This window comes from Eurosta solidaginis, chromosome 4 (genome assembly GCF_040869045.1).
Source record: "Eurosta solidaginis isolate ZX-2024a chromosome 4, ASM4086904v1, whole genome shotgun sequence".
NCBI classification, from domain to species: domain Eukaryota; kingdom Metazoa; phylum Arthropoda; class Insecta; order Diptera; family Tephritidae; genus Eurosta; species Eurosta solidaginis.
In genome coordinates this window covers 274,146,121-274,161,583 of record NC_090322.1, presented here as the reverse complement: position 1 = coordinate 274,161,583, position 15,463 = coordinate 274,146,121, and the positions used below count along the sequence as shown (strand labels likewise).

Below are 15,463 nucleotides of genomic sequence, written 5' to 3'. Positions count from 1 at the left end.
TTATGGTCACTTGAGAAAATAAGAGTTTATGTATTTTAATATATCATACCAAAATCTGTGAAAAACGCAACTTCGAAAAGTCTGTTACTTAAGGCCTTTGTGAATTACACGTACGATATGTATTTGTATAGAACCGATATGAACCTTAAAACAATTCCGAAACAGTCCCCAAAACGATCACGAAATAATCAGAAAATAATATTGCAAACTGTTTCGAATTACTCCAGAAATAATCCACATATGGTCCCGAAATGATCTCGAAATAGTCTCAAAACGAAATCGTGTAGAGGTGTGGAATCATTCCAAACTACCCATCTAAACTATCCCGTAATGGTTTAAGATTGTCCCGGTAGGGTTCTAAAAAAAATCCGAAATAAATTTAAAAATATACCGAGGAAATTCCAAAATAACCACGAGATCACTCCGAAGCGATCGCGGGACTAACTACGAAATGGTTTAGAGATATTTTGGTCCCAAAATGGCGAGGGGCGATCCCGCTTAGAAAAAATGTCTTCTAATTGAAAAAACTTGTTTCTAAAATTTTTATGTTGCTTTGCACGGGGTGTGAACCCAGGATCTTCGGTGTGGTAGGCGGAGCACGCTACCATCACACTGCGGCGGCCTCCCGAAAGAAACCGCAACAATACGGAAGCTATCCTGAAATATTCTCGAAACTATTTTTAAATCAAAATGGAAATATTCAAAATGATCCAGAGAGAGTTCCAGTTTTTTCCCGAAGATGGAAATGAAATGATTCCGAAGTAGTCCAGGCATAGTCCCAAAACATCACGATCTGCACCGGAAATAAAACATGGTGTCTTAAAGATTCCAAGTAGTGCCAAAAGAGATCCCATTACCATTGCTGAGTTTTCCAAAATTGCTTACTCCTCAATCTACCTATAGGACCTAGATACCAAATATTAATATATGTATAGGACAAATAGGCTAAGATTTATAAATGTTTAAAAATGCGGTTCCAGAGAGGGTTTACACTGCTAACTTTCGTTCCCGAGATGCGTATCGGATCTGTATCCGACAAAGGACCATCACATCGATAACACTTCCCAAAGCCTTCGGGGAGTAACCTAATCGCTACAACAACAACAACAACAACAACTGCTAACTTTTCCAAAATTGTTAGAAATATATATATATAATTATTATTTAAAATCATTACTTACCGTACAGAACGTTCATTCCAGAAACCCACAACCATTGTATGATGAAAGTCAGTATGTAAATAGTCGGCTTCATTTTAAAAGCAGAAATGCATTTATTAATATCGAAAAACAATTTAAGCTTCCTTGTCTTTTAATCCAATAGCAAATGTTGCTTAACCGTTATCAATAAGATTTTGATTTTTTTCATTTAAATTGAACATTGTAATTTTTATTTTTATTTTAGTACTTCATTACTTTTAAATTGTTTCACTAATTTTTTGAATTTTAGTAAAATTTTTGGTTTTGCTCTTGAATGCGCTGTTAGGTGGATTTGGAATATACAAATAAAGTTCCATGTAACAAAAGATGAGGCACAGCGTCGATTCAGTTTTCTTCACGTAAAAAAACGATACCGAAACCGTTTCAAGCGCTGGAATCGGTTCCAAACGATTTTGCCAAAAATGACTGATACCGGCAACACAAACCTTTTTCATTTTATGTTTTTTTTTTAATTATTATTATTATATTAGACCACACACTGTTCTAACGCTGAAAACGGAAAACCAACCACCAATAAGAAAGATGAGTTGGGTTCCAACGAAGCTTTATCCAGATCCCGATGTAAATTTAAGATGCAAATGCAACACTAACGGACGTATCGCTAATTTACTTCAATAGTGTCATAACTCAAAAGCACAAATTTCCAGGAGAGCCATTCAAAGATTTTAACTGCCATATGTTGCGTATATAAAGGCATATTTTCATTTTTATAGCACGTGGTAAATTTTTAACTGATCACAAAGATTTTTTTATACAACATGGGTAGGTTTGTATGTTATTAACTCAAATGTCATGTTTTTTGAGTTATGACACTATTGAAGTAAATGAGCGATATGTACTACGGTGTCCAATAATTACCAACTTTATATATTTCATCACAATCGTGGGACGGTTACATGTTTCTTATAGCTAATATGGAGAGGCACACACCATGGGAGTATTGGTAACGAATTGTTTTATTTATTTCAAACAGAACTAAAATTTAGAACAGAGCTTTACATTGTTCGATGTCACGAATTCAGTTTCGGAAATATAAAAAAAATTACTTGTTTTGGGTATAAAACTTGACCTGTTTTACATGTAACTCCTCAATCACTATTCAAATAAATTGGTTTTATTTTATGCATAGAAAATGCAGAAGCCGTAAAAAATATTTCAAACAAATATGTATTTTGTTATTGCTTGTAGAAAACTTTTTACAGTATGGAAAACTTTTTAAAAATTGTGTTTACTATTTCAGAGCTATTTGAATTGAAAAAATTTATTTTGATCACGGATTGTAAAAACGATTTGGGCCCAGTATAGTAAATTTAGAGGTTTTGAATAAGAAGTTTAGAGTAAAAAAAATTTGAGCAGATGAATGGTTCAAGATTTAGGCTAAAATTTCTCCCCATGTAAATGTCATTTACTATGTTTCCTCATCTTGATGCGTAGCTATTTTCTTCATTTTTATACTCAGCGTTCTTTGCACACAGAGTATATTAACTTTGATTGGATAATGGTTGGTTGTACAGCTATAAAGGAATCGAGATAGATATAGACTTTCATATATCAAAATCATCAGTATCGAAAAAAAATGTGATTGAGTCATGTCCGTCCGTCCGTCCGCTAATACGATAACTTGAGTAAATATTAAGATGTTTTCTCCAAATTTGGTACACGAATACATTGGTATTGAAAATGAGCGAAATCGGATGATAGGTTAGGTTAGGTTAGGTGGCTGCCCAGAGAGGTTGCCTTTACTATAAGGAATACTCTGAAGAATAATTAACGAAATCGGCTAAGGACCAAGCCCACTTGTATATAAAAGATTTTTGAAAGGGTCGTGGACGAATAAAATAAGCATATCTTTGCAAAAAAGAGCTTTATATCAATGGTATTTCATTTCTCAAGTGGATTTATAACAATAAATAGGAAAACACTTAAGTTTTTGAAAATGGGTGTGGCACCGCCCCTTTTATGACTAAGCAATTTTCTATGTTTCGGGAGCCATAAATCGAAGAAAAATTAACATATCGTAATGAAATTGTGTACACATATTTTCCTTATAGCAGAAAATATTTCTAGTAAAAATGGACGGGATCGGTTAAAGACCACGGCAACTTAGATATAAAACAAATTTAAAAGTGTCGTAGACTAGAATAATAAGCTATAACTTAGCAAAAAATAGTTTTGAATCAATGATATTTCACTTATCAAGTTTTATTGTAAGAGCAAATGGGGAGAAGTTTTTTTTAAACGGGCAGAACCACGTGTTATGTAGAAAAGTAATTTATCTGAAATGAAATGTACAATTGAAGCTCACGCTGAGTATATAATGTTCGGTTACACCCGAACTTAGACACCTTTACTTGTTTTCTGCTAAATTCGAAACATACGATCTCATTTTAAAAGTTTCTTCACTTTTGCTAAGAACTCCGAAGTACTCACTTGGATCGAGTATACTCGATACCTTTTACTGAGTATGAGTACTGGCATCGACACTTTGACCAGAATATTTTATATGAGTACCGGTATCGATACTTTTTCTAAAAGTTCTATCACTAATAATAACACTAAGTAGCTTCCGCATATCTACTTATCTTTCCGTAAACGTTGACCACAGTAATTACAGCGATCTGTTAGCGCCACAATCAAGGCCTGCTTCAGCTCTTATGTATTTCTCCTCCTCTCCTTTGAAAACTCTGAGTAAACTAAACTCTCGTCGTTACTTCCTATCAAACACTTATCTGGATATATTACCACTACTTATTCCTCGTTTTGCTTTGCAGCTTTCTTGGTACATACATGCTTCCTGGTTATTGCCAGTCCCTCCTTCGCTCGGGCTTTGAAGATTTAGATTTGTAAGTCTGGTCATCGTGGCTCACTTGTCTTTTAGTCCTGGATCTGCGATTTTTTCTGCCCGCTTTGCGCGTCTTAAAATCTGATGACCGCTGCTTTAAACACCAAAGTCTTAATTTCTTTCCTCCAACAAACCACTGAGAATCACTTCACATTAACAGTTACTATTTTCAATTCTTTGGCGCCAGAATATTGTAGTTGCAGCAATAAAAGCCAGTACAATAACTTGATATCAACAACACAAAAAATTATCATGCCAACAACAACGAGCCCCCATTATTCAAAAGCAACTATATTAGCAACTGAAATTCTTACGACACCAATACTAAGCAAGCAATGTGATAAAATATTTATAAAACGTGACTCGAGCTATTCCCGCAGACTTAGTATAAATTCATTGTATCAATTACCATTGAAATTGAGTGATTTTTATCCAATGCGCTAACCGGCGACAAGTCGCTGACGGCAGACGGCACCCGGCAGACGACGATGGTTTTTTTTGTTTGTTTGTCGACGATTTCGACTTTAAAACTCACAGCACTTTTGTAAACAACGCCGCATACGTCAATATAACAAGCACTCAATCAGTCAGCGTGCCAGTCAGCAACTCATTGACAATGCAACAACTATGACAACAACGTCAAATACTATAATGGCAATAGTGGCGCCTATCATTGATGCTGGCGGTGGGGACACAATGACAGCCAAACAATAAAAAAATTACAACAATGGGAATGACAAACAGACCAAAAAAAGACCCTGCAGACAAACTAACTAAGAACAAACCAACTTACGGCTAGCTTTAATCGCGGCCTGACTACCAAATATGTATATACAAATATTGACGCGATTCCACCTTAAGCACGTTTCCTCCAGGATTACTGCTGCCTTATTCAAGGCTACAGTTTCCACCTGAAAGACACTGCAGTGATCTGGCAGCCTGTAAATCTTATTTATGGATCGACACAGTAAACAGTAGACCCAACCCTTTCCATTAATTTGGAACCATCGTTATACACGTGTATAAAATAATCTGCCATTTACGCAACATTGCGCCATGTTCTGCCTCTATTTCAAAGCTCAGGCGCAGGACCATGCAGTACGGTCGCCATATCTTAGATGGCTCTATACAGGGCCGGCTCTACCATATACCCGAACTACGCGACCGCCTAGGGCACCAAGTTCTAGGGGGCACCAAATTCGATAAACACTTTTGTACTAAAAATCCTTTTTGAAAAAAAAAAAATTATATCAACTTTCTCTGAGCTGAAGGCGCGGAGAATGAAGTTTTAGTAAACTCTAAGATAATAAAAAATACTTTTGTGTGTTATATTTTCGTTCTTTTGTTGAAAAAAAATATATTTAATATGCACTTATCTCCAATTTCTTTCTATAAATACGGGAGAAAGGGGCCGCAAATAATAACTCGCCTAGGGCCCCAAATTCTCTTGAGCCGGCTATAGCGATATGGCCTGCACTCAAGCTGTCCCAAGGCTTTAAGCCTTGTTGCAGTTGCTGAAGCTATATTTTGGGCCATTAGGTCTACATGCTGAATGTGAATAATTAAATGCTGCTGTGAGGGTAGTTTCTAAGGCTCGCGCTATGCTAATCATTGATAATCTGCACACCTCCTCTAGTCTTTGGAATACGTATTTCCACACAGAGACGCCATAGTAAATTATGGGTTTGAAAATTGTCGAAAATACCCAATGAGTGAGTGTGGGGTCTCCACGTCCATCCTAGCTTCCTCTTGCATATCGCGGAGGATTTCTTCACTCTCTCTTCCACATGGAGTTTTAATTCTTAAATTGTGTGCTGTATTTTTCAGGAAGAGTTACCCCTGCAAGCTAAGGTTAGTGCAAAAAGGGACCTTTTATTTCACTCATGACGGGTATTCTGACTGGACACTGCCTTTTGGCGATACATTCCTTTAAATTAGGCTTGGTCAGTGATAGCAGATTTAGGAAGTGCGGATTGGAGGAGGAAACCATAGATCACGTTTTGTGCTCGTACCTTGCGCTTGCCAGGCTAAGACTCCGGAGTGATACAGCTGTCAGATCTAGAAGCAGCAAGTGGTATAAGTCCTAGAAAGCGTCTAGTATTTGCCAAGAGGACGGAGTTATTTTATAACATAGGTCTTGGTTTTTGATAGTGTTTTTTCAGTTTGGTCGCTAAACCAACTTCTGGTAACACTACGAACTCTTTCAGTCTATGTGAGGTCCTGATCAGGAAAAAAATTATGAAAACAAAAAAAAATGTTGTGTTAAGTAATTGAGGTCATGGTGGAATAACCAGGTGAAGGAAGCCGTCAGTTTTCTTGCCCTAAACTCTTCTTTGTTCTGTCATTCGGTTATCTGAAAATTTGTCAACAATGTTTTCCCAGAAAAATTTTGGTTTTTTGTAATTTTCAGGAGTAAAATACGCCACTTTTAGTACTTTTCCAAATGAACGTTTTAGCAGAATATCGATGGATCCTTACTGAAATTAGTTACAGAGATTCATCATTTAAGTATTTTCGGCGTTGGCTTTCATAAGTAAGGCCGTTGAAAACTATTATCAGCCTTCAAACAATTAAGGTAATCTTACAGTTATGCATTGCCATATGCAGTTTGTGAATCCGGCTCGCTTCGTTACTAGCATAGAAAAATATTTGAGAATTGCCGAGTTTTTTATATGTGTATGCATCTACATTTGCGACTAAAAAAAGCCCATCGAAAATTACGCATTGAAGTAATGTATGGAGAAATAGTGGAGACACACACACCTTTTCGGTCATAGTGTATAACGTATGCCAAATTTAAAGTGGAGAATAGTTGAGACACACACTTTTTAGTAAACCTTTTTTAAGAAACAATTCCATAAGTGCAGATAAAGTTATGCACTTAGCGCTCCACATAAAGTTTAAGTGCATATGTATATACATTTAAAAAACGCCTCATTTAAGTGCCGTCAAAGCATACATGTTAAATTGCAATTAGAATTAGTAATTGAAGCAATTGGTTTATATTCTCTAATTCATTAAACAATTAGAAATAGTCAACTAATTTCCATTAGATAATTGAAATTTTTATTCTAATGGTAAATCTAATTGCCATTTGCCATCTAATAAATAGATATTCAATTAATTGCATTAGCAGAAGTCAACTACATTTCTAATTGTAAAGGTAACCCAATTTTTTTTGCTAATGGCAACTAATTGCAATTAGATTTACCATTAGAATAAAAATTTCAATTATCTAATGGGAGTTAGCTGACTATTTCTAATTGTTTAATGAATTAGAGAATTTCACAAATGAAGGTTAATTAGCAATCATTAGCATTATCTAATCATTACTTAACATCTATGCGTCAAAGGCAGTAAAGTTCAACACAATAACTGACCTACATACGAACTATAAATTTGGATGACAACTTTCCCGTCCGGTTTTTCAACTGCAGTTGAAATTTCGCTCAGATTACAAACAATGAATTTTACTGCTTATCACAGTTTAAGTGGCCAAAGATGAATTTTTAATGTTTATTCTAAGCTAACAGTAATTTATACTCGCACTGGGCCTTAGTACCCCTTTTGTATTGGCGTTAGGTAGCACTGTTAAGCTGCAAAATAAAGTTTTTTCAATGGCCATTTATTTTTCTTCTAAAAATTTTACCCGCTTCTGACCGTTAAAAATACACCCGTACCGTTTACATAGCGTACATCTCATGGCGGAACGATACAAGGTGGCAGCATGGTGACATACCTACAAACATAAATAATAATTCCATGTACTTTATTTTTGTAAATTCGATGGACAAATGTCAAAATCGTACTGCGCCGGAGTTGATGGCTCAAATCAAATAAAAAAAGTTTATAATCAGCTGTCCCATGCTGCCACCTTGTATCGTTCCGCCATGGTACATCTGTTGCCTTTTTCTATTTACTTCACCTGCTGATTCCACCATGATTGGGGTCCTTAGTTGAGTTGTCGAGACGCTTTTAACTTTTCGTCAGGGACAACGGTCATTCCTGTGTGAGTAAAACTAAAATCATCTTATTGGTAGTGGTTTAGTTGTTGATGAAAAATCAATGAGGTAAGACTTATGCACGCATGTTTGTTAACACACAAAAAGTAATTCGTAAATATGCCATACAAATACTACTTTATTGCTTGAGTCTTAGGACGAATTTTAACAAAGTAAATTGTTAACATTAAACTAAAATATCTTTTCGCAAATGCGAAAATAAACAATCAGCCTAATTCTAAATATTCCCTCGGAATTTTGTTCTAGCGGATTTTTTTATTCCCGCGGAAAAATTCCTCCAATTCTTTTCTCCTAGGGAGAACAATAATTGGGGAATAGGAACTTCGATTTTTCAAAGTCAACTGTTTTTTCAGTTGAAATTTCGTTGCGCATTTCTTACTTTGTTCAAAAAAATTTAAAAGTTTATTTATTGTTACAAATTTGTTTGAAATTAAGAAATAAAATATAAACAATGCACAGTATTGTGTTGCGTGCGGTATTCACTGAAATAAGTAATGAATTGGTGCCACAGCAACATCAACAGAGGATCATAATAAGAAGAAGACGGCGGGATAACACAAATCCGCCGGAGTTGCCTGCTTCCATTCCAATTTTCTGGCGGCCAAGTCGATTTGAATTGTCATATGTGACTTGGAATCAGGGCCGTAGAAAGAAAATCCGGGCCCGGGACTAAACAATTTACCTATAAAAACTCCACTAATACATTTGATTAATTTGAATTAATGACGTCTCATTCACGACTCATTATTGATAGATACATAAAAAAAAAATTTCCCACATCTACTAACTGATGATTATAAATTTTAGTTATTCAATATAGAAGTTTCGGATATCAAAGAGTGGCTTTTCTTGCTTTTTTCGCTGCAAAATTTTTATACTCAGCTGAGCAGAGCTCACATAGTATATTAACTTTGTTCGCATAACGGTAATCCGTAACGGCATAAACTAATCGAGATAGATATAGATGGTCAATTAAAATAAAAAAAATGATCTGGGCGAAAAAAGAAATTCATTTAGCCATGTCCGTCCGTCTATCCGCCCGTCCGTAAACACGATAACTTGAATAGATTGTGAGACATCTTGATGAAATTTCCTACGTAGGTTCCTTGGCGCTCATCTGAGATCGCTATTTAAAATGAATGAAATCGGACTACAACCACGCCCACTTTTTCGATATCGAAAATTTCGAAAAACAGAAAAAGTGCGATAATTCGTTGCCAAAGACGGATAAAGCGATGAAGCTTGGTAGGTGCGTTTACCTTATGACGCGAAATAGAAAATTAGTAAAATTTTGGACAATGGGCGTGGCACCGCCCACTTTTAAAAGAAGGTAATTTAAAAGTTTTGCAAGCTGTAATTTCGCAATCGTTGAAGATATCATGATGAAATTTGGCAGGCACGTTACCTCTATTACTATATATGTTCTAAATAAAAATTAGCAAAATCGAATGACGAACACGCCCACTTTAAAAAAAAAATGTTTAAGTCAAATTTTAACAAAAAATTTTATATCTTTACATTATATAAATAAATTATGTCAACATTCAACTTTAGTAATGACATAGTGCAATAAAATACAAAAATAAAAGAAAATTTCAAAATGGGCGTGGCTCCTCCCTTTTTCATTTAATTCGTCTAGAATACTTTTAAGGCCATAAGTCGAACAACATTTAACCAATCCTTGTGAAATTTGTTAGGTGCATAGATTATATGACGATAACTGTCTTCTGTGAAAATGGGCGAAATCGGTTGAAGCAACGCCCAGTTTTTATACACAGTCGACCGTCTGTCCTTCCGCTCGGCCGTTAACACGATAACTTGAGCAAAAATCGATATATCTTTAGTTCACGTACTTATCTGAACTCACTTTATCTTGGTATAAAAAATAGCAAAAATCCGACTAAGACCACGCCTACTTTTTCGATATCGAAAATTACGAAAAATGAAAAAATGCCAAATATGAAAAAAGAGATTGGTTTATTGATGCAAAATATAACGTTAGAAAAAACTTTGTAAAATGGGTGTGACGTCTACCATATTAAGTAGAAGAAAATGAAAAAGTTCTGCTGGACGAAATCAAAAGCCCTTGGAATCTTGGCAGGAATACTGTTCGTGGTATGACATATATAAATAAATTAGCGGTACCCGACAGATGATGTTCTGGGTCACCCTGATCCATATTTTGGTCGATATCTCGAAAACGCCTTCACATATACAACTAAGGGCCACTTCCTTTCAAAACCCTCATTAATGCCTTTAATTTGATACCCATACCGTCTAAACACACTCTAGAGTCACCCCTGTATTGGAATTCACTAACTTTTTTTACGACATTTGCCATCGCTTTATTTGCGAATCGATAACTATAACGATTTCGTTATTCAGTAACAATTTTGTATCGATATTCGTTAATCGACGATCAGCTGTGTCTTTATATAAACGGCAAGTAAACTGGCTGCGTTAAAATTCACGATATTGTTACGAATATTAGCAAAACTAAGGAGTGCTGCCGTCTCTAAGCCGATGCTAAGCAGTGACGTGAATGCACATCAATAATTCAATCATTATGTATCTACATAAACGAAACAATAACTGCGTCTACATATATGTACCATGTACGTATACGAGCAGCGGAGAGTCAATGCACTAACACAAGCATATATCTGAGATAAGTATGCAATGAGAAAAACTATAAAATTGTGCAATTGTAGTTACAGCTGAGAAGTTTGAGAGCTCATGGACAATGCTAGTAGATTCTAGAAAATGCGAACGAGGAAACCAACGAGTATAAAAGGCGACAGATGTAGAGGCGCTGTAATTCAGTTTGATTTGAGTTGTCAAGCAGTTTCGATTAAGACGATATCTAGCGACCCTACAAGAAACGCTGATAGTTTTACTAATACACTCACACTTGTAATTGACAATGCTGATCCTGCGATGACGTAAACATTGATACTCAAATTTATGTATGTTCCTTTGTTCGCTCACGCATGTCCGCATGTTCCCAACGACAGCCTATAATCATGAAAAAGGATTCAAACTGGGAAAGATTCGGACACCTGGTACAGAACAAAAGAACGTACAGCAGATACCATTATGCATGTGAGACAGATACATAATTCTCAACGGAATTTTATGTATGCGAGAACAGTTTATCCGATTTAATCATGTTGTCACTACTGACTGTCATATGACAATCAAATATTTATCACGGTTGTTTTGTTATTTTTTAAATTCCGCCATTTTCAACCGAAGAAAACCATATAAAAAATAAGTTTAAAAAATGAAAAAGAGAGCATTTCAAAGCTCCATACTAAAAGAAAAAAATCGAAAATAATATTAAAAAACACCAAAAGCTGTCGGAATGTATGAGGCGCACTCTAAAATTTGATACCCAAAAAATAATAGTGTTTAGTGGTGATTCATTTTTAAATGTGTTTCCGCATGAATTTCTGAATTTAAATTGAGCATTCTCGAATTCTTATAAAACTATTTATTTTCAACAAATTAAAAACACGTATGCTTATATCACGTACAAAATTAAAAACGTAATGAAATAAAGTAAATAAAAAGCAAAAAGCATTGTTTCATTTTTGGCGGAATATAACAATGGTCAGTTATATTATAACAGTCAAACCTGATATCTACAGTAAACTATCATTTATGACACCTTTTGATAGTTAGAGTCTCAGCACTGATCCAGGAAAAGGAATGAGAGTGAGCAGTACGGCTATATACTTAATCAGTAGGCCATGTTGGTGTACAAGAAGGCGACAAAAACTCACACGTACACGGTTGTTTACATCACATTTGCGCAAGTCCCCTTAAGTTCGTGATAGAAAGTTTGTATGAGGCGCTGTCCGTTAGGTTGACATTGCTGACAATCAGATGATAGTCATATGATAGTCAGTATTCTTGTAGGGGAGCAATAGCAGTATTATTTTGAATAGTAGAGTTTCATTGAGCTATCAATCAGTGTGCTTATTAAGCAAGCTCCCTACAAGACACCTGACTATCATATGACTATCATCTGATTGTCAGCAATGTCAACCTAACGATCAGCGCCTCATACCAACTTTCTATCACAAACTTAAGGGGACTTGCGCAAATGTGATGTAAACAACTGTGTACGTGTGAGTTTTTGTCTCCTTCTTATACACCAACATGGCCTACTGATTAAGTATATAGCCGTACTGCTCACTCTCATTCATTTTCCTGGATCAGTACTGACACTCAAACTATCAAAAAGTGTCATAAATGATAGTTTACTGTAGATATCAGGTTTGACTGTTATACTATCATAAATGACCATTGTTATATTCCGCCAAAAATGAAACAATGCTTTTTGCTTTTTATTTACTTTATTTCATTACGTTTTTAATTTTGTACGTGATAAAAACATACATACGTGTTTCTTATTTCTTTAAAATAAATAGTTTTATAAGAATTCGAGTTCAGAACGTTCAATTTAAATTCAGAAAATAACAAAACAACAGAAGAGCGCTTTCCTCATGCGGAAACACATTTCAAAATGAATCACCACTAACCACTATTATTTTTCGCGTATCAATTTTTTGAGTGCGCCCCACACATTCCGACAGCTTTTGGTATTTTTAAATATAATTTTCGATTTTTTTTCTTTTAGCATGGATCTTTGAAATGCTCTTTTTCATTTTTTAAACTTATTTTTTATATGGTTTTCGTCGGCTGAAAATGGCGGAATTTAAAAAAAAAACAAAACAACCGTGATAATCATTTGATTGTCATATGACAGTCACTAGTGACAACATGATTAAATCGGATAAACTGTTCACGTATACATAAAATTCCGTTGAGAATTGTGTATCTGTCTCACATGCATAATGGTATCTGCTGTATGTTCTTTTGTTCTGTACCAGGTGTCCGAAGCTTTCCCAGTTTGAGTCCTTTTTCATGATTATAGGCTGTCGTTGGGTACATGCGGTCATGCGTGAGCGAACAAAGGAACATACATAAATTTGAGTATCAATGTTTACGTCATCGCAGGATCAGCATTGTCAATTACAAGTGTGAGTGTATTAGTAAAACTATCAGCGTTTCTTGTAGGGCTATTCGTTGCACAGTTTGAGTGTTATTGTGAAGTACTTTAATAAAGGCCATTTTGCATTATTACAAATTGGAGTTATTTATTCAACAGTTTAGTGATTCGAACTTAGCAGAGGATGCAAATAAGAGGATTTGCAGCAAATTCGTTACAATTGGTGTCAGAAGAGGAATTGTTGAATAAATTCCGAAGACTTCGAATACAACTTGGACATGGCAAAGTGGAGTGAATTGAAGATCCAGCAGCTGAAGAAGGAGTTGGAGAACCGTGGATTGAATACAAGCGGCATTAAAATCGAACTTTAAGCACGACTACGAGAGGCAATGGAAGCAGAAGGAATTAACGTGGAAAAGTATGTCTTTCCTCTTGATGGCGAGGAGACAACAAAAATTGAAGAGAAAAATGAAACATCGCAGACAGTTACCAGCACAGACTTGAACGTGATATTGGCTGCAATATCTGCACAAACGTCGACAGTAACATCGAAAATTGAAGCACAAGAAACACGTATTTCAGAAATGTCGACACAAATAACATCCAAGATGGAAAAACAACTAGAATCGCAGGAGAACCGTATAACATCACAATTGGAAGAACAGAAGACATATTTTGCATCTCAACTGGGAGCGCAAAAGGCACGTATGTCTGAAATGTCGGCACAAATTTCGGAACAGGTATCATCGCAGCTCTTTGTGAAACTGGAAGAGCAGGATGCAAAAATTTTACAACTCGAGGACAAAATTGATGCCGAAATAGAAGCGTTAAAAGGTCGTATGGAGCAGTTACAACTAAACCGCCCAGCTATTTCAGCAAGCAATCCAAAGGTAAAAACACCATCATTTGACGGTTCTGTTCCTTTCCAGGTCTTCAAGCTACAGTTTGAGAAGACCGCAGCAGTGAACAACTAGAATGCGGAATATAAAGTTGCTGCACTGTTCGTGGCATTGAAGGGGCCAGCAGCGGAAATCCTACAGACGATTCCCGAAGGAGAGCGGAACAATTATGAAGCATTAATGGCTGCTGTAGAACGACGTTATGGAAGCGAGCATAGAAAACAGATATTCCAAATTGAGTTGCAAAACCGCTACCAAAAAGCAAATGAGACATTGCAGGAGTTTGCTTCGGATGTTGAAAGGTTGGCACATTTGGCAAATGCGGACGCACCCGTGGAGTACACCGAGAGGGTAATAATCCAGAGTTTTATAAATAGCATACGGGACGCAGAAACGAAGCGAGCGACATATGCAAACCCAAAACCCACATTCGCAGAAACGGTATCCTATGCACTGACTCAAGAAACAGCGTCGCTATTGAGTAAGCCAGTTTTCAAAGCACGCCGTGTGGAAGTAGAAAGGCCAGAGTGGGTAGACGCAATATTGGAGGCGCTGAAAGGATCGCAAAAGCGGAGTGAAAAAGTCATCAAATGCTTCAAATGCGGGAAGTCCGGTCACATTGCATGTCATTGGGATCTTGGCCATAATAGTTCCAACAACGTGGGTGGCCGTAAACGCAAATCTGGAGGAGATGAGCAAGAGCGAGTAAGAGGTAGAGAGCTAGATCCAGCTATTGAATGCCCTGTGATATCTGTGTCGCAAATTGGTAGAAAGTCGAGCAGTCTTACCGTCAGAGGGAATGTGGATGGCAAAGAACGAGTACTGACTGTAGATACGGGCGCATCTCATTCCTTGATCCGATCTGACTTGGTCAACAGGAGAGTAAAACCGTTACCTGAAGCATAGTTGCGTACGGTCACTGGCGATTATAACCAAGTTCAGGGGGAAGTGATATGTGAAGTATTGATTGGGAAGGTCATGGTTCTACACAAATTTGTTGTGGCGGAGATTGTTGAAGAAGTTTTATTGGGAGTGGATTTCTTGGTTGACCATGACATCAAGATCGATATGCAGAGAAAGGTGATGCGTTATGAGAACCAAGATGTGCCACTTAACTTTAGTTTGGAAAAAGGGTTCAGCAGTAATCGGGTACTGGTGGAGAAGACTCGACGAAGGCCACGAAATTCAAAGGTAAAGGTTGATGGAACAAATGGGCCAAACAAATCAAAACCGAAGGTACCTGTGAGAGAAACACTGGCATTGAAAAGCCCTAACGGACGTACTAAGACGAAGAAAGAATGCAAGGGTGGTTTCAAGCTAAGGCACACTAGTGTTGTGAAGCGTCGGAACGATACTGAGTATGCAAAGCAAATCCGTCCAGCGCAAGCTCTGCGAAGTAGTTCCTCATTGGCCGAGCAACAGAGTGCGAGGGAACGATCCAGGATAATGAGTAGTAAGATGGA

The 15,463-nt window shown here is 36.6% G+C and overlaps 1 protein-coding gene across 7 annotated transcripts in view; it reads right to left on the bottom strand.

The window, feature by feature from the left end:
• AdamTS-B (ADAM metallopeptidase with thrombospondin type 1 motif B) overlaps positions 1–15,463 on the bottom strand; it is a 73,682-nt gene that overhangs the window by 41,558 nt on the left and 16,661 nt on the right. For 2 of the 7 annotated variants that reach the window (XM_067786267.1, XM_067786266.1), the window contains exon 2: positions 1,182–1,478. The exons of 2 other annotated variants lie outside the window; for them this stretch is intronic. In XM_067786267.1, the coding sequence (XP_067642368.1) occupies positions 1,182–1,254 (73 nt within the window). In that variant the 5' untranslated portion in view covers positions 1,255–1,478. Of the gene's footprint in view, positions 1–1,181; positions 1,479–4,007; positions 4,199–4,471; positions 4,587–15,463 lie in introns of those variants that run through there. 3 more of the 7 variants (XM_067786268.1, XM_067786272.1, XM_067786270.1) reach the window with 3 other exon arrangements.